Source organism: Camponotus floridanus, unplaced genomic scaffold, assembly GCF_003227725.1.
Source record: "Camponotus floridanus strain SB8 unplaced genomic scaffold, Cflo_v7.5 scaffold20, whole genome shotgun sequence".
NCBI lineage: Eukaryota > Metazoa > Arthropoda > Insecta > Hymenoptera > Formicidae > Camponotus > Camponotus floridanus.
In genome coordinates, this window is record NW_020229326.1 from 2,156,990 (window position 1) to 2,183,528 (window position 26,539).

Here is a 26,539-nt window from a genome sequence, read left to right on the forward strand (position 1 = left end):
TAAATATATATATATATATATAATTAATATTTAATAATAATGATAATATTATAACAATGTTATTTTTTAAGTGTAAGTATCGTCGTCCCAAAACCACCACCTTCCTCCTCCTGCTCCTCGTCCTTTTCCTATTGTTCCCGATACCTATCTATACTACATATATGTGTATATATCTCCGTCAATGCACGAACCCACAAAATACGTATATACATGTATATGTACTTATATATATATACAATACTCGCTCGCAATTGCGATAAAGCATGTTTCGATTTTTCATTAAAATATTCTTAATCTCACGCGCGTTTTCGCGTTCCTTTTCTTTGCTCCGAAATTTGAAGTCTATTATCTGCGTAACGATGACAAACTAACACACGAGTAGCTTTTAACAAGTATGAAACCTATGTGTTATCGCTGTTGCGAGCATTTATATTACGTTATTCTTAATTAACGGAAATAATTGCACTATATTAGTATAATAACAAACAATAATGTATGTCGTCGCTCCTATTCTGTAAATAAATACTGTATCGTCTAAGGAAATGCATTGGAAAACTTCTTCGAGATACGAGCGTCTCGCTTCCATTTAATTCTTAGATTTTATAGGAATTTTTTGTAGAGCTATACGCCAAGATATAACAAAGGGAGATTGTTTAATTTTATTTGCATATCAAATTACAATATATGTATTGATATCTTCGAGACATGTTAAATTGCCACAATATTTGAGCACCGTAAAGGTGAATCTGTAAATACATATTTGGGCATTTAATTGCAAAAGAAACTCATTTAATTGGAAGAGACTTTCTTTTTAATAATGCGTCTCGGAATAAGCTTACTATTCGTAAAAATGATATTGCGCATATATGCCCTAATTTACATATTGTGCAATATCTTAATGAAATATCATTATCAAAAATATCAATCTTTTATAATTAGTTTATGAATGTATAAAGCACTTTATATATATATATGATATTGAAACCATTTTCTCACTAATATCGATTACTGATTATATAATTTTAAAAGACAAATGTTTTAACATGAAATACAATAATTCTATAGAATATATAAAATATTCATACACAAATATATTTGCATCAAATGTTTTAAAAGCTTTTGTTAAAATGTCATATAAAAACGTCTTTTAAAAGACAAATGTTTTAACATGAAATACAATAATTCTATAGAATATATAAAATATTCATACACAAATATATAATATATTGTTTGACAATGATTTGTTACGATAAAAAAAGCCAGAATATTTTTTACGCGTAAAATTATTCCTTACAAATTTGCTAATATAATTACCAGATATCACGACATATAATACATTCTGCATGCAAAATTATGCAAATTATTCTGGCTCGTATTTAAAAATGTTTGCAAATATTTTCTTACACAAATTTATTTATTTATTATCATAGAATAGATAGAATTGCTGTTAACTCATGTGATAAACACATGATATTTGATTATAAATTACTTTTAAGAAAAGGTTTAAGATACTTATGATAGGATTGATTCACACTCTCCTGATTCAACGGACTCTTCATTGCCTCATCAAAGAGACGCTGATATACATTTCCGTCGTACGCGCCGAGCGCAGATGCGAGGACCTCGTCGCGAATATCAAATCCATCGACAATACCCACAGCATTTGAACGGATCGCAGCGAGCATTTCTTCGAAGCGTGTTTGAAGCGCCGGAATATTTTCATTATTCAGACAGGAAAACTGTAATTATAAAATGGATCGTTGTATTACAAAAAATATTGCAATATTCAAGCAATAATATCCATAAAATTATTATAGCAATTTTAATCTAATATAAGAATAAATATGGATATGATACTGACTCGCAGAAAGTCTCCGAGTCGTTGTAAGACCCAGTATATCGAATACAATTCGCAAAGTTGTATTAAAACTTCATGAAGCTGCTTGGAGATCCCAGTCAGTCCTCTTACAGTCTCGACGAATCTCATCACTAGAAAAGTTCGGCAATGTGACTCCGCGCAATGTGCTAATTCAATACTGGTTTGATTCCACGCATCTTCTGGTGATGCACCGCTACGTATTCTGCGATCCATATTTTCCGTTGCCAGGCGAATTTTACTATAAATAAAATTACAAATCGCGATCATGAAATTGCTCTGACGTATGTTATGTTAAACTTCTATGTGTAAATGTTTTTTTAATAGTAGATGAAATATTTACCCTGCCGCAACAGCTTGATGTGCTTCCACGATACAGGATAAAGTATTTTTCCAAGGACGCTGTTTTACTCCACGCGAAACGACAGCTAAATATCCTACTGTTGATGGCAATGATTGTCCACCGACTGCTTGTCTCCAGGCTTTCACTAAATATCTAGCCGTTTGAAGTAGAAGAACCGTATTTTCACCTTCATAAGTGCAGACAGCGGTTACAAGACCATAAGTCGCCGGTAAATTGCTGGCATCCATGTAACCGTGTCCACCACACGCCAATCGTAATTGCTCGATGCCAGTTGCTCCATCTGATGATGCAACTGCCTTTAGACAACATGCCAATGCGTGTAGCTAAAAAACAATTTTCTTCTTTCATTAATAATATAAAACGAGAGACGTATCTAATTCCTAAATCAATTTTTATTATACGGAACTATTTTTCACGTAATACTTGTATTTCTTTAATAGTATATAAGAAAGATTTCTGCACACCTCAGGAAGTCTTTCTAACTCTCCTTGATCTAACTCAGCTGTCACATTGTTATACATCTCCCAAATCCAATCGGCGCACATTCGGAATGCGAAACATGCAGCAAGATTGGGAAATAATTTGTATTGTTGAGTAACATAATCTATAATCTGTGCTTCTGGCTCACTAAAATAAATAAATTAAAAAGCATATTCAAATTGTGCATTAAGGTTCTTGTGTTTTCAATGCAATCATAATTCAATGATTTACAAGAACCATAAGATATATAACTTTTGACAAAACATTATTTCAACAGATTAATTATGAAATGTGAATTGCAAATGATTATAATATCTTCCAAAAAAAAATAAAAAAAAAGATCTTTTAAAATTCAGATTGTTGTCAGATTGTAAAATAAAATAAAGTATCTATATTACATTTAAATTAAAACTAATTCACAATATTCCGAATACATATACCATTGTTATACATGAATATATATGTATTGCCAATTATTATATAAGAGTTGATAATTGACTTTTGAACATGTAAATAATATAAAAAGAAATGTGATAACATATTTCGTATCAAGATATGTATATAACATAATATGTTAATTTTTTATCACATTTTACATACTCGGGTTTTATCTGACTTTGTCGTCTTACTGCGCTGTATCTAATAGCTATAGTGACCGCCTTCGACAAGTAATTAGAAATATCACGTACTAATACCACTCGAACGAACATCATCGTACCATATGTGAGTTTATCACTAGGTGCTTTCACATAGGTTCCATCTTCCAATACCTAAAAAGCGGAGAAAATTAGATCATTAAACTTTTTCATTAGATCTTCTATTAGGTTCTATCATGACGGTTTACTTTGTCCGTTACCTGAGAGTTTTTCATCAACATATTCTCGCGCGGTATTCTAACATTTTCAAAACCGAGAAAGCCGTTGTTGGTTGCATTCATTCCTAACTTGGTGCCAATTTCACCGATCTTTATACCTAAAATAAATTTTTTCATTATAAAAATGTTCAATTTAAGTGAGAGAGAGACTATAGAAAAATATATAACTTTTGATAAAAGAGGCTCCTATCTAAATAAATTAAACAGTAATCGGGCTTGAGGAGCTAATATTATGCAATAATGTTAAAGTCCATAAATAAGACTGTAATTTTTAAGTTTTAATTTTCCTAAAATTTATTTATTTGTACTGAAGAGAGTCCAGTTGAGGACAGAAACGTACGTTTACATTTCATCATATAATGTGCATAGTCTATTAATAGTTACTTAATTTAAATGTATTGCAACGTTATTAAGTCTATTTTTATTTACGGATTTTAACATTATTGCATAATATTAGCTCCTCAAGCCCAATTATTGTTTAATATAACTTTTGCATTACAAAAAAATGTATGCGAATTCACACATACCCGGTAAAGGCTCATGAATATACTCGTCTCTGAGTTGCACGATAAAAGGATGGATACCTCTACACTCTCCTTTCGTATATAACTGCGCAACAACAATTGCATAATTCGCTGTGTGACCCACTAAAAATATTTTTTCTTCTATGAGTCTACATAAAGAGCGCAGATTAATATATCTGAAAGAAAATACTTACAACCACCAGGCCACCATTTGTACGATGTCAGAGTCGGGCTATTTAATATGAATTCTTTGGTTTCGGGATCGTAAGTCGCTGTGGTCTCCAAGCCTCGGATAAACGTGCCATGACCAAGCTCCGTCTAAGAATACACAGATCATATTTTTTAAATTAAGCAATTTTTACAAAGCTATAAAATTATAAATTCCATTAAAAATTATACAATTTTATGATTAAAAATGATACAGGTTGATCCATCCAAAATGATACATTCAAATTGAAGATATTGAAAACGAAAAATTATGTTAACTTGTTTTTCACAACGTATATCAAAATAAATTGTTTTATATAGTCATTAAGCGCTTGATAGACTGTAAAAGATATTGATAGATTGGTAAAATATGCGTATTCTCTAAATTAATGAGTAGCTATAAATCTTGTAAAGTTAATTACAAGATGAGCACTTATTAATAATTAAGATAGCAAAAGAAAATAATTTTTAATATATTCTACTAATCAATACGAAACTATCAATATAAAACATTCCATACATATAAAAAAAACTAATTAATTTTGACATTTTCACATTTATTTAATTTTGACATTTAAGAATTTTTTTCTTATGAAAAAAATTCTTAAATGAATTCTTAAGAATTTTTTTCTTATGAAAAAAATTCTTAAATGATTCCTCTCTCTTCTATCATAATTTTTATGGCTGCAAAAACATACCTGTGCGTAAGTACCGATGATATTACAACTCCAAGCTTTAGATATCCAATAACTTTGTTGTTCGACAGTGCCCTGTCCCATGATAGCCGGTATAAACATGACGTAGTGCAGCGTCAACGGATTCCCGTCCTTCAGTATCGCCGAACCTAACATGCCTCCTAAGATTTGTCTATAGAACGCCACAAATTCTTTTATCGAATGACTCTCTCGTGGATGAATTCTTTATTTAATGAATTTTTTTTTTCACAAAACATTAAACTTTAATATTATACGCTATTCTTTTCTATTCTAATAATAAAATAGAACTCTATATTATTTAATATACGTGTAAATATCTTACGAGAAAACATCCACGCCGCCTTTTCCCGACTCCTGTAACTGTTGCACCTTTTGTATCACACGGCATCCTTTCATTATCGCTTCCTCATAAATTTCTTTGTGACTCTTATATTTTGCAGGAATTCTATCATGGAGCAGCGGATCGCTCAGGAAGAAGTTCTCTGCAAATAATTAGCTTGAATTACACAACTCAAAATTGATTTGATACTTTCTGAATAAATTAATACAAAAAATAATCAAAATTAAGATTAGAACATTATATATAAATTATAAGTTATGCAAAATATAACCTATGCAAGGTATATGTGATTAGAATATTATAATACATAATACATGTAACTCTTGTTGAAAGTTAAAAAAAATGAATGATAAAATGATGGAATTTTTGTGTCGCTATTTCAGATTTTTTTTTTTTTTAAAGTAGTGTAACTAATTCTTGCTAATTTGATGTATGTGTATATGCAAATATTATCAATACGTTTGCAATGGTTTTAAATTAATATAAAATTGCAAAATTATTCCACAGACAGATACATTGCGTGATTTATTTTTTATATACATGTCATACACAAGCGATTTTTTTTTAATTGAATTAAATTTATAATTAAAGATGCTTTAATTAGAAATCTTAGAATAAAGCATTTGACACACACTTTCGATTTTTCGATATTGAAAGTTTATCTCACTTTTGTCAAAGTATTTGAAATAATTGTTAGTTAACAAAAAATGTGCTATTGATGTAATTTAGTTGTTTTCAATATTTGCAGAATAACGATGTTTACGCAAGTCATTGGCGCATATCTCAATTCGCGTCATTATTAACAATAATTCACAGTAACTAATTAAATATGTTAATTACAAAATCGAATTAATAAGGCGAAAAACTAGCTAAGACATCTATTTTTATAAATAGATGAGACATCTTACTTTGGATTAAATATAATCGTAACAAAATTTACTATTCCATATATTTGTAACGGCTATCAGTTTTAAATGCGAGCTTAAGACAAAGATACGTGTCTTCAATACAAAATCAGCAATTTAAATCTAAAAGATAGCGAGCCGCTTATATACATATGCTCATATAATATAACACAAAATGATGAACACATTAAAATAAAAGATGCATATAATTACGATAATTTAGCACAATACTATAAATAACATGTTTTATCATGTATCATTGGAAGATATATGACATATTGTAGTATGATCAATTATATGTATATTATATGATTATAGCACTCACGATTAATTATTGATAGTAATTTTATAAATAATATATATATATATATATATATATATATATATATGAGTGTGTGTGTATGTGATTTATATATTTACATTATTTCACAAAATATATATAATATATAAAGAAAAAATATATATAGAGGATTTTACTAATTTTATATAGCAACAAATTTCAATATGTTTCACACGTTGATTATCAAACTAGTAAAAGAAATTTCTATCATAATTATAATTCTATCATAATAAGAAACAACACATTATATCTAGAAAACTATCATTAAAAAATATTCATTATCAAACTAGTAAAAGAAATTACTATCATTACAAAATATTCATCTATAAAATATATAGCAATATATGAGGCAAAAAAATATGATACCAAAATCCATCGATTATGTAGAATATGACTGCAGAGCTCCTATTACCTCTATATCAAATGATGAGAGCGGGAAATCATAATAACTATGATTATCATAATAATTATTAAATCATAATTAATCATAATTAAATCATAATTAATAGATTTGCTCTCGCAAAAAAATACATCAAGTTAAATCAGTCTCTATTATCATTATCATATTCCAAAGTACAGATGATATAATAAAATACATCACATAAACACATTTTTTTGTCATTAACGATTATTTTGTATATGTATATTATATGATTATAGTACTCGCAATTAATTATTGATAGTAATTTTATAAATAATATATATATATATATATATATGTGTGTGTGTGTGTGTGTGTGTGTGTGTGTGTGTGTTTTTATATAATTAATATGATTGGCATGAATAATCAGTTAAATACTTCGCAAATGCACATATTTAATCTGTACAAGTATTTTACATTTAAATTTATTTTACATTTAGCAGTCTGATCGATTAAGATTTTCAGCTATTTATTAAACTGTGAATTTAATTATTTTAATATATTTTACAAGAAGAGAATTTATGTGATTTTTTCATCTCTGACGTCAAATTCTATTTAACTGCGGTGAGGGATCCGGCCTCTCAAGTATTACAAAATAAATTGAGTAAGTCCAAGTGTGATGAGTTTATTCTCTTTAACTGATGTAGTACGCGCTACAGAAAGATTATTTAAATTGTTATGTTTACATTTGTTGAGTGGAATGACTATAATAAAAAAGACGCGTGCACAATTATGCAGAAAATTTTTGTAATAACGAATTAGCAAGAATCTTGCTGATGCAAATGTTTTTTTTCTAAACAAAATTCATTAATCGCGCTTATCATACATATCTCTCATTGTCAGACAGAACACTTGTAATAACATATATTGCATCCAAATAATTTTTTTTAAAGCGATAACATTATTATTTTTCATTCCGTTGCAAAAACTGTTAAATCAATATTATTATCGAGAGACTATAACGTGAAATATAAATTGAAAATGACGTATTCAGATCATATTCTGTAGAAAAAGAAACAATTTTTTTTTAATTTCTCTTGTCGCAGCTTCTGCATTTTAATCTCTTCTTAAAGGCCTTTGCACGTACAAAAATTTTAGTCGTAACCGTAAGAAAACTGACCAATCATAGTTGATTATTCTTTTATCGCAGGAAGAATACTCGATTATGATTTATCAGTTTTTTCACGACATTACAACTAAAGTTTTTGTACGTGCAAAGGTCTTAACGTCTCACTCGAATACGCGGAAATGCATGTAATGCATATGAGTGTATGTGCGGTAAAAAATTATATGCGCCTGTTTTTATTCTAACGTTTATATAGCTGTTTATACATGCTTTTCTTTGAACGCAATTGTTAATTCTCAACAATTTGCATTAAAGATCTTGCTACTCATTATTTTCGATTAATGTCAAGTGATTATGATTATATCGTATATCGCGCTAGAAAATTATACGTGTTCTTATTCTTGACATAACGGACAATAGTACAACTTTGTTGGCAGAACACCAACTTTGCGATAATTTTCTTCGATAAGACAATTAAATCTAACGTCCACCGTTTTATCGAGTAACGAGAGATAAAGCAAAAGAGAGATAAAGAGAAAGACAGTGAGAGGAAACCGATAAGAGCTTGCGCAATGTTTGCCCGTGTAAATAAAATGTTCTATCTCTCTTTTCTCGTTTAATCACTCGGACAATCTCTAATCTGAATAGTCGCGCGCGCGATCGCTGCAACTATGGAAAAGAAAACGCGGGAATGATTTTCGGACACGCGAAAGTCACCGGAAACGTACGATGCGCGAATCTCGTTCAATCAACAAAGCGACGTACCTCGCTCTCGCCGCTGCGACGTTTTCTTCGAATCGCCATCCCAGAAGTGCGTAAGCTCCATGGGATTGAAGCTGCATCTTTCGCGTTCACGTCGTAGATCCGAGTTTATCGTCACCATTCTGATTCTCGTTCAATAACTCGGCTACACTTTGCGGAACAATATGTCACACGGTCCAGAGCATGTGCCAATATACTCGCGTGAATTACCGGTTACACTATTGCGCGCCTTGCACTCGATGATAAACGAACCGTTAATTACAGACTCGAGCAACTGAACACTGTAACTGTACATGTGTATCATATATCCCGCATTCCCACTTCATTCTCTTGTAAAGCGACGACCGACACAAGGCAGGACGCCAACGACATCTCGGTATTCGTTCAGTCTCTTCGGCTCTTGTAAAGTGACGACCGACATAGCAGAGAGAAACCTGAGAGCGGCCACCAGCCTCGACGGGCACATTTCTCGATGCTTGACGCGCCGTCTGACAAAGTGGATGTGAACTATGTCCATTACACTCGGTAACGAAACATGGTTTGTGTCTATGATATGGGTTCATGTCCGAACTATTCAGAGATGGACAGTCGGATAAGAATCGATAATTCATCGTTCTGTTTTTGTCTCATCAATGACAGACCACGCGACTGCCACGCGACGAGCTTACGATTTTGCTTTTCTCTTTCATTCGTCGCACTTTCACGTTCTTCGTTATGATGTAATAACGAAATGATCTTCACATAATCCTAATTTTTTAAGGGTATTGGCAGACAAGTTTTCCAACTTTGTATGTCCTGTAACAAAAATACAACACATTATGAAAATTACGATTACATGCTTACTTCAAGCTGCCATAGCAATTGGTATACCGAATGTTTGGTAAAAAAAAATTTTTTTATGTCAGGCGTGTTGGTTATGATCAATTCGATAAAGTGCTCCTTCATAATACCGCGTAGCAGTGCAAGTAAGTTCGAATCTCCCTGCTGTCGTTTTTTTTATTTTTATTTTATGAAATAATAAACTAACAAATAATATGTATTGAATTTGGGAGCAGAAAAGGTAAAAAATTAATAAAATAATGACAATTATTGCACAAAAACATACTTGTATTGCCTATCTATGTATTGCATCTTGTATCCTTCTGCATTGGAAATCGGAATAGCCGTTTCCTATGCGAAAATCTCCCATTCTTACATTATTTACTTTATTTCTATACACGCACTTATCATAATAACTATCTATAGAGCACTGACTCGACATAGTGATTGTTTATTATAATGCAAAACAAAAAAATATAAAAATAAAATTAAAAAAACTTAAAAATAGAAATAAAAAAGAAATACAACACGTGATAAAAAAATACAAAAATTACACAACCAACACAATAAAAGCATATACGCACGACGAGATCGATGATGCGATGATGATCTCTTTACAAATCATGTTCTCCTAATAACGAAAACGCGAAAATTTTCGAAAATTCGTTTCTTATTATCTTATATTATCAGGAGAATATATTTTGCGAGTAGGTCGATTATGATTTGATGACCTCTTTACAAATCATGTTCTCCTAATAACGCAAGCGTGAAAACTTTCGAAAATTCGTTTCTTATTATTTTATATTATCAGGAGAATATATTTTGCGAGAAGGTCGATGATGCGTTGATGATCTCTTTACAAATCATGTTCTCCTAATAACGCAAGCGTGAAAATTTTCGAAAATTCGTTTCTTATAATTTATATTATCAGGAGAATATATTGTGCGAGGAGGTCGATGATGCGTTGATGACCTCTTTACAAATCATGTTCTCCTAATAACGCAAGCGTGAAAATTTTCGAAAATTCGTTTCTTATAATTTATATTATCAGGAGAATATATTGTGCGAAGAGGTCGATGATGCGTTGATGACTTCTTTACAAATCATGTTCTCCTAATAACGCAAACGTGAAAATTTTCGAAAATTCGTTTCTTATAATTTATATTATCAAGAGAATATATTTTGCGAGGAGGTCGATGATGCGTTGATGACCTCTTTACAAATCATGTTCTCCTAATAACGCAAGCGTGAAAATTTTCGAAAATTCGTTTCTTATAATTTATATTATCAGAGAATATATTTTGCGAGGAGCTCGATGATACGTTGATGACCTCTTTACAAATCATGTTCTCCTAATAACGCAAGCGTGAAAATTTTCGAAAATTCGTTTCTTATAATTTATATTATGAAGAGAATATATTTTGCGAGGAGCTCGATGATGCGTTGATGACCTCTTTACAAATCATGTTCTCCTAATAACGCAAGCGCGAAAATTTTCGAAAATTCGTTTCTTATATTTTATATTATCAGGAGAATATATTTTGCGAGGAGGTCGATGATGCGTTGATGACCTCTTTACAAATCATGTTCTCCTAATAACGCAAGCGCGAAAATTTTCGAAAAATCGTTTCTTATAATTTATATTATCAGGAGAATATATTGTGCGAGGAGGTCGATGATGCGTTGATGACCTCTTTACAAATCATGTTCTCCTAATAACGCAAGCGCGACAATTTTCGAAAATTCGTTTCTTATAATTTATATTATCAGGAGAATATATTTTGCGAGGAGGTCGATGATGCGTTGATGACCTCTTTACAAATCATGTTCTCCTAATAACGCAAGCGTGAAAATTTTAGAAAATTCGTTTCTTATTATTTTATATTATCAGGAGAATATATTTTGCGACGAGGTCGATGATGCGTTGATGACCTCTTTACAAATCATGTTCTCCTAATAACGCAAGCGTGAAAATTTTCGAAAATTCGTTTCTTATCATTTATATTATCAGGAGAATATATTGTGCGAGGATGTCGATGATGCGTTGATTACCTCTTTACAAATCATGTTCTCCTAATAACGCAAGCGCGAAAATTTTCGAAAATTCGTTTCTTATAATTTATATGATCAGGAGAATATATTGTGCGAAGAGGTCGATGATGCGTTGATGACTTCTTTACAAATCATGTTCTCCTAATAACGCAAACGTGAAATTTTTCGAAAATTCGTTTCTTATAATTTATATTATCAGGAGAATATATTTTGCGAGGAGGTCGATAATGCGTTGATGACCTCTTTACAAATCATGTTCTCCTAATAACGCAAACGTGAAAATTTTCGAAAATTCGTTTCTTATAATTTATATTATGAAGAGAATATATTTTGCGAGGAGGTCGATGATGCGTTGATGACCTCTTTACAAATCATGTTCTCCTAATAACGCAAGCGTGAAAATTTTCGAAAATTCGTTTCTTATAATTTATATTATGAAGAGAATATATTTTGCGAGGAGGTCGATGATGCGTTGATGACCTCTTTACAAATCATGTTCTCCTAATAACGCAAGCGCGAAAATTTTCGAAAAATCGTTTCTTATAATTTATATTATCAGGAGAATATATTTTGCGAGGGGGTCGATGATGCGTTGATGATCTTTTTACAAATCCTGTTCTCCTAATAACGCAAGCGCGAAAATTTTCGAAAATTCGTTTCTTATAATTTATATTATCAGGAGAATATATTGTGCGAGGAGGTCGATGATGCGTTGATGATCTTTTTACAAATCATGTTCTCCTAATAACGCAAGCGCGAAAATTTTCGAAAATTCGTTTCTTATAATTTAGATGATCAGGAGAATATATTGTGCGAAGAGGTCGATGATGCGTTGATGACTTCATTACAAATCATGTTCTTTTAATAACGCAAACGTGAAAATTTTCGAAAATTCGTTTCTTATAATTTATATTATCAAGAGAATATATTTTGCGAGGAGGTCGATGATGCGTTGATGACCTCTTTACAAATCATGTTCTCCTAATAACGCAAGCGCGAAAATTTTCGAAAATTCGTTTCTTATAATTTATATTATCAGGAGAATATATTTTGCGAGGAGGTCGATGATGCGTTGATGACCTCTTTACAAATCATGTTCTCCTAATAACGCAAGCGTGAAAATTTTAGAAAATTCGTTTCTTATTATTTTATATTATCAGGAGAATATATTTTGCGAGGAGGTCGATGATGCGTTGATGACCTCTTTACAAATCATGTTCTCCTAATAACGCAAGCGTGAAAATTTTAGAAAATTCGTTTCTTATTATTTTATATTATCAGGAGAATATATTTTGCGAGGAGGTCGGAGATGCGTTGATGACCTCTTTACAAATCATGTTTTCCTAATAACGCAAGCGTGAAAATTTTCGATAATTCGTTTCTTATTATTTTATATTATCCGGAGAATATATTTTGCGAGGAGGTCGATGATGCGTTGATGACCTCTTTACAAATCATGTTCTCCTAATAACGCAAGCGTGAAAATTTTCGAAAATTCGTTTCTTATTATTTTATATTATCAGGAGAATATATTGTGCGAAGAGGTCGATGATGCGTTGATGACCTCTTTACAAGTCATGTTCTCCTAATAACGCAAACGTGAAATATTTCGAAAATTCGTTTCTTATAATTTATATTATCAAGAGAATATATTTTGCGAGGAGGTCGATGATGCGTTGATGACCTCTTTACAAATCATGTTCTCCTAATAACGCAAGCGCGAAAATTTTCGAAAATTCGTTTCTTATAATTTATATTATCAGGAGAATATATTTTGCGAGGAGGTCGATGATGCGTTGATGACCTCTTTACAAATCCTGTTCTCCTAATAACGCAAGCGTGAAAATTTTAGAAAATTCGTTTCTTATTATTTTATATTATCAGAAGAATATATTTTGCGAGGAGGTCGATGATGCGTTGATGACCTCTTTACAAATCATTTTCTCCTAATAACGCAAGCGTGAAAATTTTCGAAAATTCGTTTCTTATTATTTTATATTATCAGGAGAATATATTTTGCGAGGGGGTCGATGATGCGTTGATGATCTTTTTACAAATCATGTTCTCCTAATAACGCAAGCGCGAAAATTTTCGAAAATTCGTTTCTTATAATTTATATTATCAGGAGAATATATTGTGCGAGGAGGTCGATGATGCGTTGATGACCTCTTTAGAAATCCTGTTCTCCTAATAATGCAAACGTGTAAATTTTCGAAAATTCGTTTCTTATAATTTATATGATCAGGAGAATATATTGTGCGAGGAGGTCGATGATGCGTTGATAACCTCTTTCCAAATCATGTTCTCCTAATAACGCAAGCGTGAAAATTTTCGATAATTCGTTTCTTATTATTTTATATTATCAGGAGAATATATTTTGCGAGGAGGTCGATGATGCGTTGATGACCTCTTTACAAATCATGTTCTCCTAATAACGCAAGCGTGAAAATTTTCGAAAATTCGTTTCTTATTATTTTATATTATCAGGAGAATATATTTTGCGAGGAGATCGATGATGCGTTGATGACCTCTTTACAAATCATGTTCTTCTAATAACGCAAGCGTGAAAATTTTCGAAAATTCGTTTCTTATTATTTTATATTATCAGGAGAATATATTTTGCGAGGAGGTCGATGATGCGTTGATGACCTCTTTACAAATCATGTTCTTCTAATAACGCAAGCGTGAAAATTTTCGAAAATTCGTTTCTTATTATTTTATATTATCAGGAGAATATATTTTGCGAGGAGGTCGAAGATGCGTTGATGACCTCTTTACAAATCATGTTCTCCTAATAACGCAAGCGTGAAAATTTTCGAAAATTCGTTTCTTATTATTTTATATTATCAGGAGAATATATTTTGCGAGGAGGTCGAAGATGCGTTGATGACCTCTTTACAAATCATGTTCTCCTAATAACGCATTTAAAAAAAAAAAAAAATTTCGCGAACATTTAATGTTCGAAATAATTTACGCATTGCCATCCGCGTTTTGTGGGCTCTTAATGCTCTTTACTTAATTATCATGTTGATAAATACATAGAGCCGTATTATTTACCTATTTATTTTGAAAAATATTTATTTCATCTTTGAATATTACAGTATCTGTCGCGATTGAATAATTTATTTATTATCAATTTACACACATAAGTATTTAATTGTTATATAGCACTGGTGCTACCGGCATTTAGCACATAGCACGGCAAAAAATCTGAAATTGTGCAATTATATATTACCCTCTGAGAACATTCATGGAGTTTGACTTTGTAGTTCATGTCCATGTTTTGAATGTCCATAGAGGGAGTATCACTTTTGGGGTCACTCCATAGCTTGGACATGAACCATAGCTCAGACACGAACCACGTATTATTATCGACTTTAATGGATGAAGTTGACGTCCACTTTGTCAGGGAGCGCATTAGGACAATATACCCGTTAAAGCGAGGTGGCCGCTCTCAGGTTTCTCTCTGGACATAGCATACCGACCAAGCATAGACTTATATAATAGACTGACCCCTACCGTAAGAGGCAGCGTTGAAAGATCTAAAGGACAGATAGATGATTCCGGGTATCTCTGTCCTTCTCTTTTTTCTCGTGGTGAGGACACTGTAGGAGTGAGGAGAAAGCAGTGTGCATGCTCGCTTCGTTTTCACTCATCCCATCAGTGTCCCCACCACGAGACAAAAGAGAAGGATAGAGATATCCGGAATCTTCTCTCTGTCTTCCTTTGGATCTTTCAACGCTACCTCTTACGGTAGGGGCCAGTCTACTATATAAGTCTATGGACATAAGGCACGACGCCAACGACATCTCGTTATAAATCCTATAATTCTGTACAGCAACATTTGATAAAACAGTTGTATCGTACGGATAAACGAAATCCGTCATAATAAAGAAATTTGTATTTTCAAAAGATACATAGATTTTTAGGAAAGAATACTGAAAGTTTATTTCATAAAAAAGATCTCTGAAAAATTTACTATAAAAATATATAAAATTGAATACAAAAATTATTACATGCTCCTATATTTATGATAAATCTATCACCACTACTGGTTCTTCGAACATGCCACAGAACTCTTTACAATAATATCTTCCATTGCGTATCTAATCTTAATAAACACTCTTTTAAATTCCAAACCGCATCCTTTAGACAAGCGGAAATCGACTAAAACATTTCCATCCATTTCTATAAAATTTGTTTTAAACACGAGTGGCATTTTTCGCCGATCTATCGTTGATATTGTGAGCTACAAATATATAACCATATTATTATCTTCTGTTTCTTTGATAAATTAAATTTACTTTTGCACTCTCTTTATATCACTTACCACACCAAATTCGTTAAGGCGATAAACATAATTTTCCTTCTCGCAATATCTTATTAGCCTCTTTATAATATCCTCACATTCTATCTTAACAAAGAATCTAGTCATTCGGCGGACTAATCTTTGGAAAGAATTTTGCTGCAAGTAAAATATAATATTATAGGATTATTTTATACTCTATTTTTTGCGATATATTATGTGGTATTATTTTATATTCTACTTTATTGTAATACATAACGTGATACATTATTTAGTAAAGCGTGTTGTACCTGACTGGGCTGTGTAAGTGCTTGTAATTGCGTACATAATAAAAGATCTTCCATATGAGCAGGTTGAGAAAATGAAAACGCTGGCCGCTCATCTAAATTGAATTGAATTGTATTACAATTATCCGTTCGAGGGAATTCAGGTTGTGACAAGCAAACATTTCTTAAACTTTCGTCCTCTGTAGATGCTAGATTCAAGTGACTTCGTGCATCTACCTCATCACCTATAAATTGCGAATATTTTATTTTCAATATCATAGGAAATATATCTACTAAAAAATCGCATAGAATTATTAAATTCTTATATTATTCTACACATAAAACTTGACTAGTTTCACATATCAGTCTAGGAGTATGCCAATGCTCTCTGCTTTGGTAATCTAGCTTTATGATGCTTGATTAAACTCATAGAGCTGTATTACCAAAGAAAAGGCAAGAGCTTCATTGATGATAAAACTCCCCATATTATATTCTTTCTATGTTTGTGTGCACCTATTTAATTAACATAAAGTAACTTACGCAGAAAAGAAGCAATAAGAATTCGTTGCATACAGTATCCACTAAATTAGGTACCAAGTTACTTTGAGTAATTTTATTAATACTCAGAGTCACTCAGTACCTGACTAAGTAAACACTATCCTGCGGTTTCTATAAATTAATGTTAATCTTCTGCAAGTATTAACAAAATACCGTTATGCTAAAATTATTTTATATAACTATATTCTGAATGTTTTTCTAAGAGTATCAATCTAAAAAGCTACCTTTAACAAAGCTCGTGACAAACCATCTATGGTGTTTAATGTCTGATATTTTGTATCTCATTGATGGTGAATCCACAAGAATTTTTCTAATTAACGATAATGACGAATTGTCCAATTTCTTCCATGGTGTAAGAGACATATATTTCCGTTCTTTCCATGCAACATATTCAGGACACTCTGCCAAGGGTTGATCCCACGGCAGTTCTATATTTCAGACATGGACCAGTTAAAAACTGAGAAATGTAAGTTAGATGTTAGATATTTTAATAGATGTAAAATTAAAAGATTAACACATTGACTTTTATGTTACACACAATTATTTATTTCTTTAAATGTAAAATAATAGTAACCAATTCCAACTTGGATAGTTTTATCAGAATAAATCAACATATAATTGCGTATAATAAATTTAGAGACTGAAGAACAATATAATCATAAATAACCTGTGTTTTCTTTTTATACAGGATATTTAAAAAATAACGAATTTTTTTATCCCACTATATTTAATATATTTATATTATATTATATTAGTATTTATTTTTAACAAAAAAATAACATTCTTGATTTGATAAACACTCTTGTCAAAAATCCATAGTAAATATAAAATGTTTATATTGAGAATGAAAGCATTTCTAGATTGAATTCATACGATCTGTTCTCTCATATATAAAACAAATAGAATACACTTTTAAAGTTTATCTACTCATAAACCCCTGTATATTTCATATAATTTTGTACAAAAAATTTACCTCCAGCTAATAAAGCCACAAGGATGATTCCACAAGACCATACATCTGCAGGTTCAGCATGATACGATCTTACTAGTACTTCTGGTGCAACATAAGGTAATGTTCCACATTTTTTTTCCAATAAACGTTCTTTCCCTTGCATACTGAATATTGTTGCTAATCCAAAGTCACTGATCTTTAAATTGTCATTATCGTCTAAAAGTAAATTCTCTGGTTTAAGATCTCTGTGCGTAACTCCTCGACTATGTAGATACTCTACTCCAGAAATTAATTGTCTAAAATACTTTTGCGCTTCCCATACTGGCATACCGATATCAGGTTCTGTAAAGATTATATTAAATTTTTTATATACATTTTAATATTCTAAAATATTTCATGAAATGGCTCGTATATTGTTTATTTTACATTATCAATTTTTAATTAATCTTACCAATTCTGTCAAATAACTCTCCACCCGAGGCATATTGTAAAAATATATATTCCATGTTAGGCTCACTGCGCTTCCCAAAGTATTGTATTATATTAGGATGCGACAACATACGATGAATAGCAGTTTCCTTACGAACTGTTTGACTCGCATCTTGATGTTTCTCTATGTCAATCATTTTCATAGCGACAACTTCGCCTGTAGATTTGTTTACAACTAGTCTGACCCTGCAATTAGTCACATGGGATAAATTGTAATTATACGCACAATATTTTATTATTACATAAATAATACATTCCTCTAATTAAATATATATAAATTCTTGTTTATAAAAAAATTCAGAGGAAAAAAAGCGACATTAAATTGAATAAAACTTCTCATTAATAACAATCACACGAATATTCCATCTAATTCAAACAATGAGAACAATGGATCATTCGAGAATCGAGCAAACATATACGTCGAAAAACTATACAAATATAAAAATTATGGAGCAAAGCAAAAAGACGCTTACTCGCCGTAGGCTCCTTCGCCCAGGGTATGGCCAAAAAACCAGCCGTCCACGAATTCGATCATTCCGGCATACCTTTCTTTATTCGACGCGACGAAACGTTCACGGTCCCCTGTCGCGCTCGCTGCGCAAAATAATTGCGTGTTTCGTGTAACAGCGGCGATCTTAATCGTCGGCCGAGAAAGGCGAGTCCGTGAAATCGAAAACGTCGGACGCGCCGAGTCGCGTCGCGAAGAAAACGCTTCCTGGCGCGCGAGAGCGAGAGCGAGTCGACTGTAACGGCCGACAGGATATTCAAAGCACGTGGTTACAGCGGGTTACATGGAGGAATCGTGTCGCGCGACTCGACCGAAAGCCGGCACGGCGCGAAAATCATCGTCGCGCGCTCCCGCCAATTTATGATTCCGCGCGACACTACAAAACGACACGCGACACGCGTACAATTGACGATACGATCGTCCCCGATAAAACGCCCGAAATTACCACGTTTCTTCCGGAACCCCGAAAATTCGTGCTACTCCGGACCACGCGACAGAGAGAAAGAGGAGGGGAAGAGAAAGAGAGACAGAGAGAAGAAATGATGGATCGAGCGTTGTCGCTATTCGCGATACATTAAGCCTGCTTCGCAATGAAAATTTCAAATCATATTGGAAACGTTCCTTGTTGCGTTAGATCGACAAGCGAGTAATTACTGTTTACCGCACGTGTCTCAAACTCTTGTTACATAATTATCGATTCCTGGCTTCTTCTCTCGATTATCGTCCCGTAATTGGATATTTCTCGCGGTATTGAATTTCGCATGTTTTTCGTATCAACATTACAGCATAATTAATGTTCTTATGTTTGTTTCCGCGCGCGCCCATCTAGCGAGCTCTTTTATCCGTGGCAAACGCCAACAGCGCTCAACAGTCGTTCCATTCAGTGACAATCTGGCGTCTGCTTCGATGTTTGGCGATCGTTTGTAGCTGCTAAAATTTTGCGTGCGTCGTGTGATTTATATTTGTGGAAAAGAAACAATCGCGTAGATATCGGTAACATCGCGCTGCTTCATCGTCGACACGAAGAAACGTCAGAAGCGGAACGCATCTATCTACGAGAAGACATTTGCGGAGGAGGAACGCGTCCCTTCGCTCGCAGATACATCTCGTAACGTCGAGATCTCCCTCTGGCACTTGGCATCGACGCGCGAATCGCGTCGCATCACCTCGTCCTTTCTTCCTTTCATCCTTCGCTACTTGAGAATTTACAGAAGTGAAGAGAAAACGAAATGGGAACGTTTTGCTACAACTTCAGCAAGTACGCATTGATGGTCGTGAGCTTTGTATTTTTGGTGAGTCTCCCTTCGCGTCTCTGTCAGATCGATACGCGCCTTTTCCCTCCACCCGCGGACGATTTAATTCATCGGGATATACCGTTTAGTCGACGAACGTTTTTTTATTCTTCCAAGAGAGCAGATTTTCTCCAATTTATTTTATAAATTGTATTATTTTGTATTGTAATATTGTATTATTAATTATACTTATATTATTTATTCACTTATTAGAGCGTTTAAATTTTGATCGAAGATCGTGCGAAACTTTGCTTTCGTTATAGCTCGCAGTCGTTTTATCACTGATACCCTTTCGTTCATGTTTTGATTCGATATTACTTTTATGAAGCGCAACGCTGATAATGTGTTGAATTTTTCTCATCGTGGTAGAAACATCAATTTTATTATCTATTTCGTTAGCATTTTATTTTTAAAAAGAGGAAGAAGGAATTTACTTTTCGCAATTAAGATTACGAATAAGATTACGAATGCACGTGAGCGATCGCGAGACCGAAATATCGATGATGACTTAAAGTGCAGGCCAAAAGTACATAAAACGTAGATCGAAGAATAGAGATGTAAGAGACCTTCGAATCGAACGATAATATGATTTTCAACGAGATGAATAAGTATTAACTTAACCACTCGCCAACGACACGAGCTCTGTTTTCTTATTAGCCGAAGACATTTGTCGCGCGCGAACAAATATAAAGATATCCGGACATGTGTAATTACGAAATATTCATCTTGGATAAATGTGCGTTTAAATATAGTTTTGTAGTCAAAGAGAACGAACATGTTCCTCCTACGAACCTTCGGCCCACGCCGCGGCCCCGTTTCCTCTCTTCTCCTCCTTCATCTCTCTTGTTAAGAGTATCGCGACAAAAGAGAACGTCTTTAGACTGCATCTTGTACCGATTATATTTGATATATGTAATGCTATTTTGTAAGCTGCTTGAAAACTTGTTGTCGAGTTTATAAAAACAACGAGCCCTGAAATTAAAGTGATTTCGCGCAAACAGATTCCAAAAGTGATATTTTGTCGCAGATTTATCGCGATGAGATTGTGACAATCAAAAGAGAAAAATGATTGTTGATCTAAACGTTTCAGATTTAAGTCACTTCAGTGAATATTAACTCTGATATTAGCTCATTGGAATCCGTCTGATTCATCAGATCGCTTTTAGTTTTTCGCTCTCTTACATCAATTCTCTCGCTCATACAGGGTGTCCGGAAAATTTAAATTTTGAAATTTAAGATTTAAATTTAAAAATTTAAATTTAAATTTTGAAATTTAAATTTAAATTTAAAAGTTTAAATTTAAATTTTGAAATTTAAGATTTAAATTTAAAAATTTAAATTTAAATTTAAAAGTTTAAATTTAAATTTTGAAATTTAAGATTTAAATTTAAAAATTTAAATTTAAATTTTGAAATTTAAATTTAAATTTAAAAGTTTAAATTTAAATTTTGAAATTTAAATTTAAATTTAAAAATTTAAATTTAAATTTTGAAATTTAAATTTAAAATTTAAAATTCAAAAATTTAAATTTTAAAGTTTTAAATTTTAAAAAAGGGATGCCAAGTAGATTAAATTACGATTTTTTTAACGTAAAAAGGGCTATAATTCGGAAACGACTTATTTTTGGACTTATGTTTACATAACTTTTTTTCGTTCTTTTTGGGTCCCGAATCACTTCCCGAAGTACTGCGGGTGATTTTCCGGACACTCTGTATAGACTTACGATGAATAAAAAGTAGGATACGGGAAGTCTTTTCAAGTTATGCTTATGTAAGTCTCATTATATATAAATTGATAGTTATCGCGGTTAGTAAAGTTGGCGGTTAGTAAACATTTTCTCTCAAAGTAGAAATAATAAAGATTTTCCGCGCGTTTTCAATTATTCGCAATAATAGAGGACCTAAAAGCATCGCTATCAGTTTTAATTAATTATAAATAAATATTTAAGAGATAATATATATTTGACAAGATGTTGCACCGCTCGATTTCGAGAATATCTGAGATTCTTTACTTTCTTTTCACTTATTTCTTCGCACAAGCGGAAATTTGATACGTGTATAAAAATACCGAAATTTCCCATTCAGCAATTTTAACATCGCGTTTTCTTCAAAATTGCGTATATTAGTATGTTTTTGCGATTTATTTCTCTTATCTCTTTAAAGATAGAAATCGTATATTATTTTCATTTGTGAGAAAAATATTCTTGAAATATTCCAAAAATTCCAAACTCCCTTTTTTTAGAAAGAGTCGTGTCAGTTCCACAAATATTTGATTCCATATTAACACATATATTTTTCATTTATATTCATTTATACATGCTAATTGACTAATGTACTAATACTTGAAAATGGCGCGCGGTGCTTTGAATGTTAACCATCTCTTTTGAGACACGAACTCGGTACGTCCGGTGAAACACGTTTTAAGACACGACGCAGGAAATCCCATAAAAATTCGCGCGCTTAAATGGAAGCTCCACCACATCTGGCGGACAGACTGTTCCATTGTAAATGTCGCATCTTCTCTTCTGTCCTGTCGCGTGCTGGGTTTGGTTCGTTAAAGTGGCTCGTTAGTCTTCCTCCCATTCTGCTGAAACCACGCGTACCTGAAAAGTTGTGCTCTTTGTACATACTAAAGCTCTTTCAATAGAAGAATTCGTCGCAAATTCGAGCTTTCCAGAAATAAATTCTAAATATAAAATTGTACGAGTAAAGAGGTATAGAGTATAAGAGTATATCTTTTAGAAAAATTTATAATTAAGCAAGATATATGATGATCTTATAGATTATCGCGATAACGGTGATAGCCCTGGCAGCATGGATGTTGACGGACAAAACATTCTTGGTGTCCATCGCTCAAGAAAGCAACAATTACGACGCGGGTCTGTATATCCTGCTCGCCGCTGGTATCCTCATGTTCATCGTCGCCTTCTTAGGCTGCTACGGTGCTTTTAAGCACTCTCGGTGTAGTCTAATCACATTCTTCGTCATTATGCTCGTCATTATCGTCGCGCAAATAGCTTCCGCAGGCTGGCTTTACACTAACTGCGATCGACTAGATGAACTGTTGAGATCTTCCGTGTCAAACACTGTTAAGGTAATTTTTCCTGTAATTATTTAATTTATGATTACATAATTAATCACAGTACATTAAGGAACGTATAAATAGACGTCGCGTTATCTTTACAGAAGGAGTATGGCGAGGTAGAATGTCGTACGCAAATCATGGACACGATTCAATCCGGTCTCGAATGCTGCGGAGCCAATGGACCTGCGGATTGGGCCGGTAGCAAGTACGGATCCCTCAGCAAGGATCCTTCTCTTCCAATTAGTTTGACCGTCTCCGCCGATGCCGACAACATGTACAAAGTACCAGAATCATGTTGCAAAGAGATACACAGTAGTGCCTGCAATGAGAGTCGCAACCTTAAAATTGCCGGAATTGTGAGTCCTGCGATCTACAATGAGGTAACACTTAATTTTATATCTTTTTAATAATTTTATATTTGTTGCATAATTTTTTACGCGCGCATCGTGCATTAAATACTTATAAAGTCGAGATAAAAAATTGTATTGCAGGGATGCACACAAAAATTGGTGGACACGCTCAAGGGTCAAACTTCTAACGTTATGATTATAGCGTTATTGGTTCTAATCGTAGAAATCCTTGGTTTGATACTTGCTTTAATTTGTTGCTGCGAAGGCGGTGCGTCGGATAGATATAAAGCTTAAATTAATTTATCGTATAAGAATCTCTCTGTCTTGCTGAATCCCCATGTCCCATAGTAATGTTGTATGGAGAATATCGAAATTTTACTTTTCCGTGCCAATGCTAATAATACTTTACAAATTGTGTTTTTATATTTGGTCATATACCAGATGGCCGAAATATTCTCTCGATTGATACAAAACCCTTTGGATAAGTATTTTATATACTGTATCATATATCATCTTATGCGAATTGGTACGCATTATTTTGGGACCAATTCAAGATCTTATATATATAATATAATAGCACCATTTTATAATTTTTTTTCTTTGTAAATAACTTGATATATTGGATACATATTTTACAAGATTGATTTATAATTTATTTTTATGACATACTGAATAACTCATATCAGTGTGAGTAATATGTATATCGAATTTTTGGTTGATTTATCTTAAAAGAAATATAAAGATAAATTGCACACAGGTATCTTCATTGAAACATGTAATTATATGCAATCTTTATCGAGACATGTACATAAATTTCAAAGAAAGATTATATCCATGCACAAATTGAGGCTACTGGTTAAAAGCTAGGGCAAAATTTATGGAATATATTTACACTAATTTAAGTAGATTTATATTGATTTAAATTAGTGCAAATATAATCATTTGAGATATAATGTGTATATAAGTCATTCAAAAAAGATTTGAGAGAAACAGCAGGACTGTAGAAAAAGTCTGATTAGATAAATGCTTCCTGAACATTTCTAATATTCGTCACATTAGTTTCATGATATTATCGGATTTTAATATCATCTTGATCTTATATATACACCTGTATATCTCTCTCTCTCACACACACACACACACACACACACACACACACACACACACACATATATATATGACATACATACATACATACACATATATCGATATATATACTTCAGAAGAAAAATTTCACAGATTAATTGATGCAAATTTAATGTTTTAATGAAAATGTTTTATATTCGGTTTTGCCGATTACTGCCAAAAAAGAATAAAGAATGCTTCTATTATATACAAATATATATTTTTGTTCAGTTTAAAGACTTATATATACATAAGCATTTAATATATATCTGTATATCTTTTACAAGGTACCTACACAGCTAGATTTTCTTCGGGCCAAAGTAGTAAACCAAACTAGCGCATTGCGTTGATATTTAAAGTGAAAATTGTATTTTAAAGTGAAAATTGTATAATATAAGAGGTATATTATAGAAATATTATTTCTATGACAAACAACATATATTTTGTTGTATCTGACATTTATAATGTATCTTATATATGTTTAATATTTTAAACAATATTGTAATTATAAGTTTTAATTTTATCTCATTTATCGCTAGTAAATTAAAAGCTGCGTTTTCATTTAACTAATTTTAATCAATTATAATGTTTAATTATCTGAGAAGAATTCTCATACTGATATTAGTATCTCATACTGATATTAGTATCTCATATCTTATATTAGTTAATATTTTTGACGCTTAATCTCGCAAATCAAAATGGATGAAAAAATATTAACATACTTATGATCAACGTAGCTCTTGTACTTTAATCTGCAGCGCAATCGTTATAGTATCTAGTCTATATAGAAACGATTAATATTAACGTATCGATTTACTTGCTTTGTCTTATGAGAGAAATATTATATTTTATATATGTTATTTTTTATACATATATTGACGCGATTATATTTTATACATATATAATGACGCGATTATATTTATATATGTTCTATATTAAATACACCAATAATCGTTACCGCCAATTTTTGAAAAATTACTGTATAATGAGTAGTGATGTGTCCAATTTTAATTATAAATTGTATTGCAACTGAAATTATTGTACCGAAAACTATCTTTGCAGACAGCGTGTTTTATTACAATATCAATATTTTTGTATCATTATGTAACAAAATCTAAATAGTCTTCGCATCTTTGTATCATATTTAATATGCATGTAACATATTTGATGTGCTATATAACATGTGCTTTTCCTTAATTTCATTTATATTAATAAACATATGACTAGTATATGCAATGATTTAAAAATGCATTGTATATTATAAAAGTCGTATATTTATACAATGTTTGATGTACATTACATAATTATATGTATAATGTACGCTTTATTGTAATTAAAATTTTTGCAAGAGCATTGATTATAAGAAATTGAGCAATACTCGAAAAATTTGCGTTTTAAAATTAAGTTTTTGACATCTTTAGTCATCTTGATAGTTGTCGCGAACGAAAATCTAAAGAGGTGATTAAATTAGAGGCTGCTAAAATTCGCAATCAAATGAATTGTTAAATCGTGATTCGAGATATATATTCGCCGTTTAATAAAACATAAATAATTTTATAGTAGGCAACGAAATCATTGATGTTATGTAAAGAAATTTTTACACAAAATGTAATTGTTGTTTGTATGTAAAAAAAAATACAAAACGGCGTGTAACAGCAATACGTATTTTGAGTAAAAATCGTACAATACTCTTTCGATTCTGTATTAATACACGCACACATGTGCACAAATACACGTACGCACGCATATATCTACAAAAATTTCTGTTTTTTTACAGATTCCTGGTTAAATTTTACTATTGATTATTTTTCAAGTTTATATTTTTTTAATGCGCGAACTGTATTTGTACACATTTAAATTTAA

At 32.0% G+C, this 26,539-nt stretch overlaps 3 protein-coding genes across 4 annotated transcripts; 1 reads left to right on the top strand and 2 right to left on the bottom strand.

The window, feature by feature from the left end:
• Positions 1 to 1,231: 1,231 nt before the first annotated feature.
• On the bottom strand, positions 1,232 to 9,274 carry LOC105249948 (probable peroxisomal acyl-coenzyme A oxidase 1). The gene is made up of 11 exons (XM_011255763.3): positions 8,879 to 9,274; positions 5,364 to 5,523; positions 5,024 to 5,192; positions 4,313 to 4,436; positions 4,122 to 4,241; positions 3,577 to 3,692; positions 3,321 to 3,490; positions 2,705 to 2,867; positions 2,220 to 2,563; positions 1,862 to 2,117; positions 1,232 to 1,739 (listed from the first exon to the last, which is right to left on the bottom strand). Exons 1-11 carry the CDS (start codon positions 8,994 to 8,996, stop codon positions 1,479 to 1,481), a joined length of 2,001 nt encoding a protein of 666 aa, XP_011254065.2. The 5' UTR covers positions 8,997 to 9,274; the 3' UTR covers positions 1,232 to 1,478.
• A 6,467-nt stretch (positions 9,275 to 15,741) lies between these two features.
• On the bottom strand, positions 15,742 to 19,329 carry LOC105249949 (serine/threonine-protein kinase grp). Its single transcript, XM_011255764.3, has 7 exons — positions 18,791 to 19,329; positions 18,280 to 18,503; positions 17,850 to 18,170; positions 17,101 to 17,304; positions 16,343 to 16,563; positions 16,077 to 16,211; positions 15,742 to 15,995 (listed from the first exon to the last, which is right to left on the bottom strand). Exons 1-7 carry the CDS (start codon positions 18,850 to 18,852, stop codon positions 15,795 to 15,797), a joined length of 1,368 nt encoding a protein of 455 aa, XP_011254066.1. The 5' UTR covers positions 18,853 to 19,329; the 3' UTR covers positions 15,742 to 15,794.
• Positions 19,330 to 19,677: 348 nt separating this feature from the next.
• Positions 19,678 to 24,146, top strand: LOC105249950 (CD82 antigen). 2 transcript variants are annotated; one of them, XM_025408299.1, is made up of 4 exons: positions 19,678 to 20,083; positions 22,899 to 23,210; positions 23,303 to 23,581; positions 23,693 to 24,146. In XM_025408299.1, exons 2-4 carry the CDS (start codon positions 22,935 to 22,937, stop codon positions 23,843 to 23,845), a joined length of 708 nt encoding a protein of 235 aa, XP_025264084.1. In that variant the 5' UTR covers positions 19,678 to 20,083; positions 22,899 to 22,934; the 3' UTR covers positions 23,846 to 24,146. The 2 variants fall into 2 exon arrangements, with proteins under 2 accessions (XP_025264084.1, XP_011254067.1); XM_011255765.3 differs by having other exon boundaries at positions 20,055 to 20,117.
• The last annotated feature ends 2,393 nt before the right edge of the window (positions 24,147 to 26,539 follow it).

Bases quoted from the DNA above. Each gene is read 5' to 3' on its own strand.
- LOC105249949 (XM_011255764.3), bottom strand. From the start codon at position 18,852: ATGATCGAATTCGTGGACGGCTGGTTTTTTGGCCATACCCTGGGCGAA. The intron at 18,504-18,790 runs GTAAGCGTCTTT...GACTAATTGCAG, and splicing joins GGCGAAGGAGCCTACGGCGA to GGTCAGACTAGTTGTAAACA. The intron at 15,996-16,076 runs GTAAGTGATATA...ATATATTTGTAG, and splicing joins GCCTTAACGAATTTGGTGTG to CTCACAATATCAACGATAGA.
- LOC105249948 (XM_011255763.3), bottom strand. From the start codon at position 8,996: ATGGTGACGATAAACTCGGATCTACGACGTGAACGCGAAAGATGCAGC. The intron at 5,524-8,878 runs GTACGTCGCTTT...AATTATTTGCAG, and splicing joins GTCGCAGCGGCGAGAGCGAG to AGAACTTCTTCCTGAGCGAT. The intron at 1,740-1,861 runs GTCAGTATCATA...TTATAATTACAG, and splicing joins GACTCGGAGACTTTCTGCGA to TTTTCCTGTCTGAATAATGA.
- LOC105249950 (XM_011255765.3), top strand. From the start codon at position 20,055: ATGGGAACGTTTTGCTACAACTTCAGCAAGTACGCATTGATGGTCGTG. The intron at 20,118-22,898 runs GTGAGTCTCCCT...ATGATCTTATAG, and splicing joins TCGTGAGCTTTGTATTTTTG to ATTATCGCGATAACGGTGAT. The intron at 23,211-23,302 runs GTAATTTTTCCT...TTATCTTTACAG, and splicing joins CCGTGTCAAACACTGTTAAG to AAGGAGTATGGCGAGGTAGA.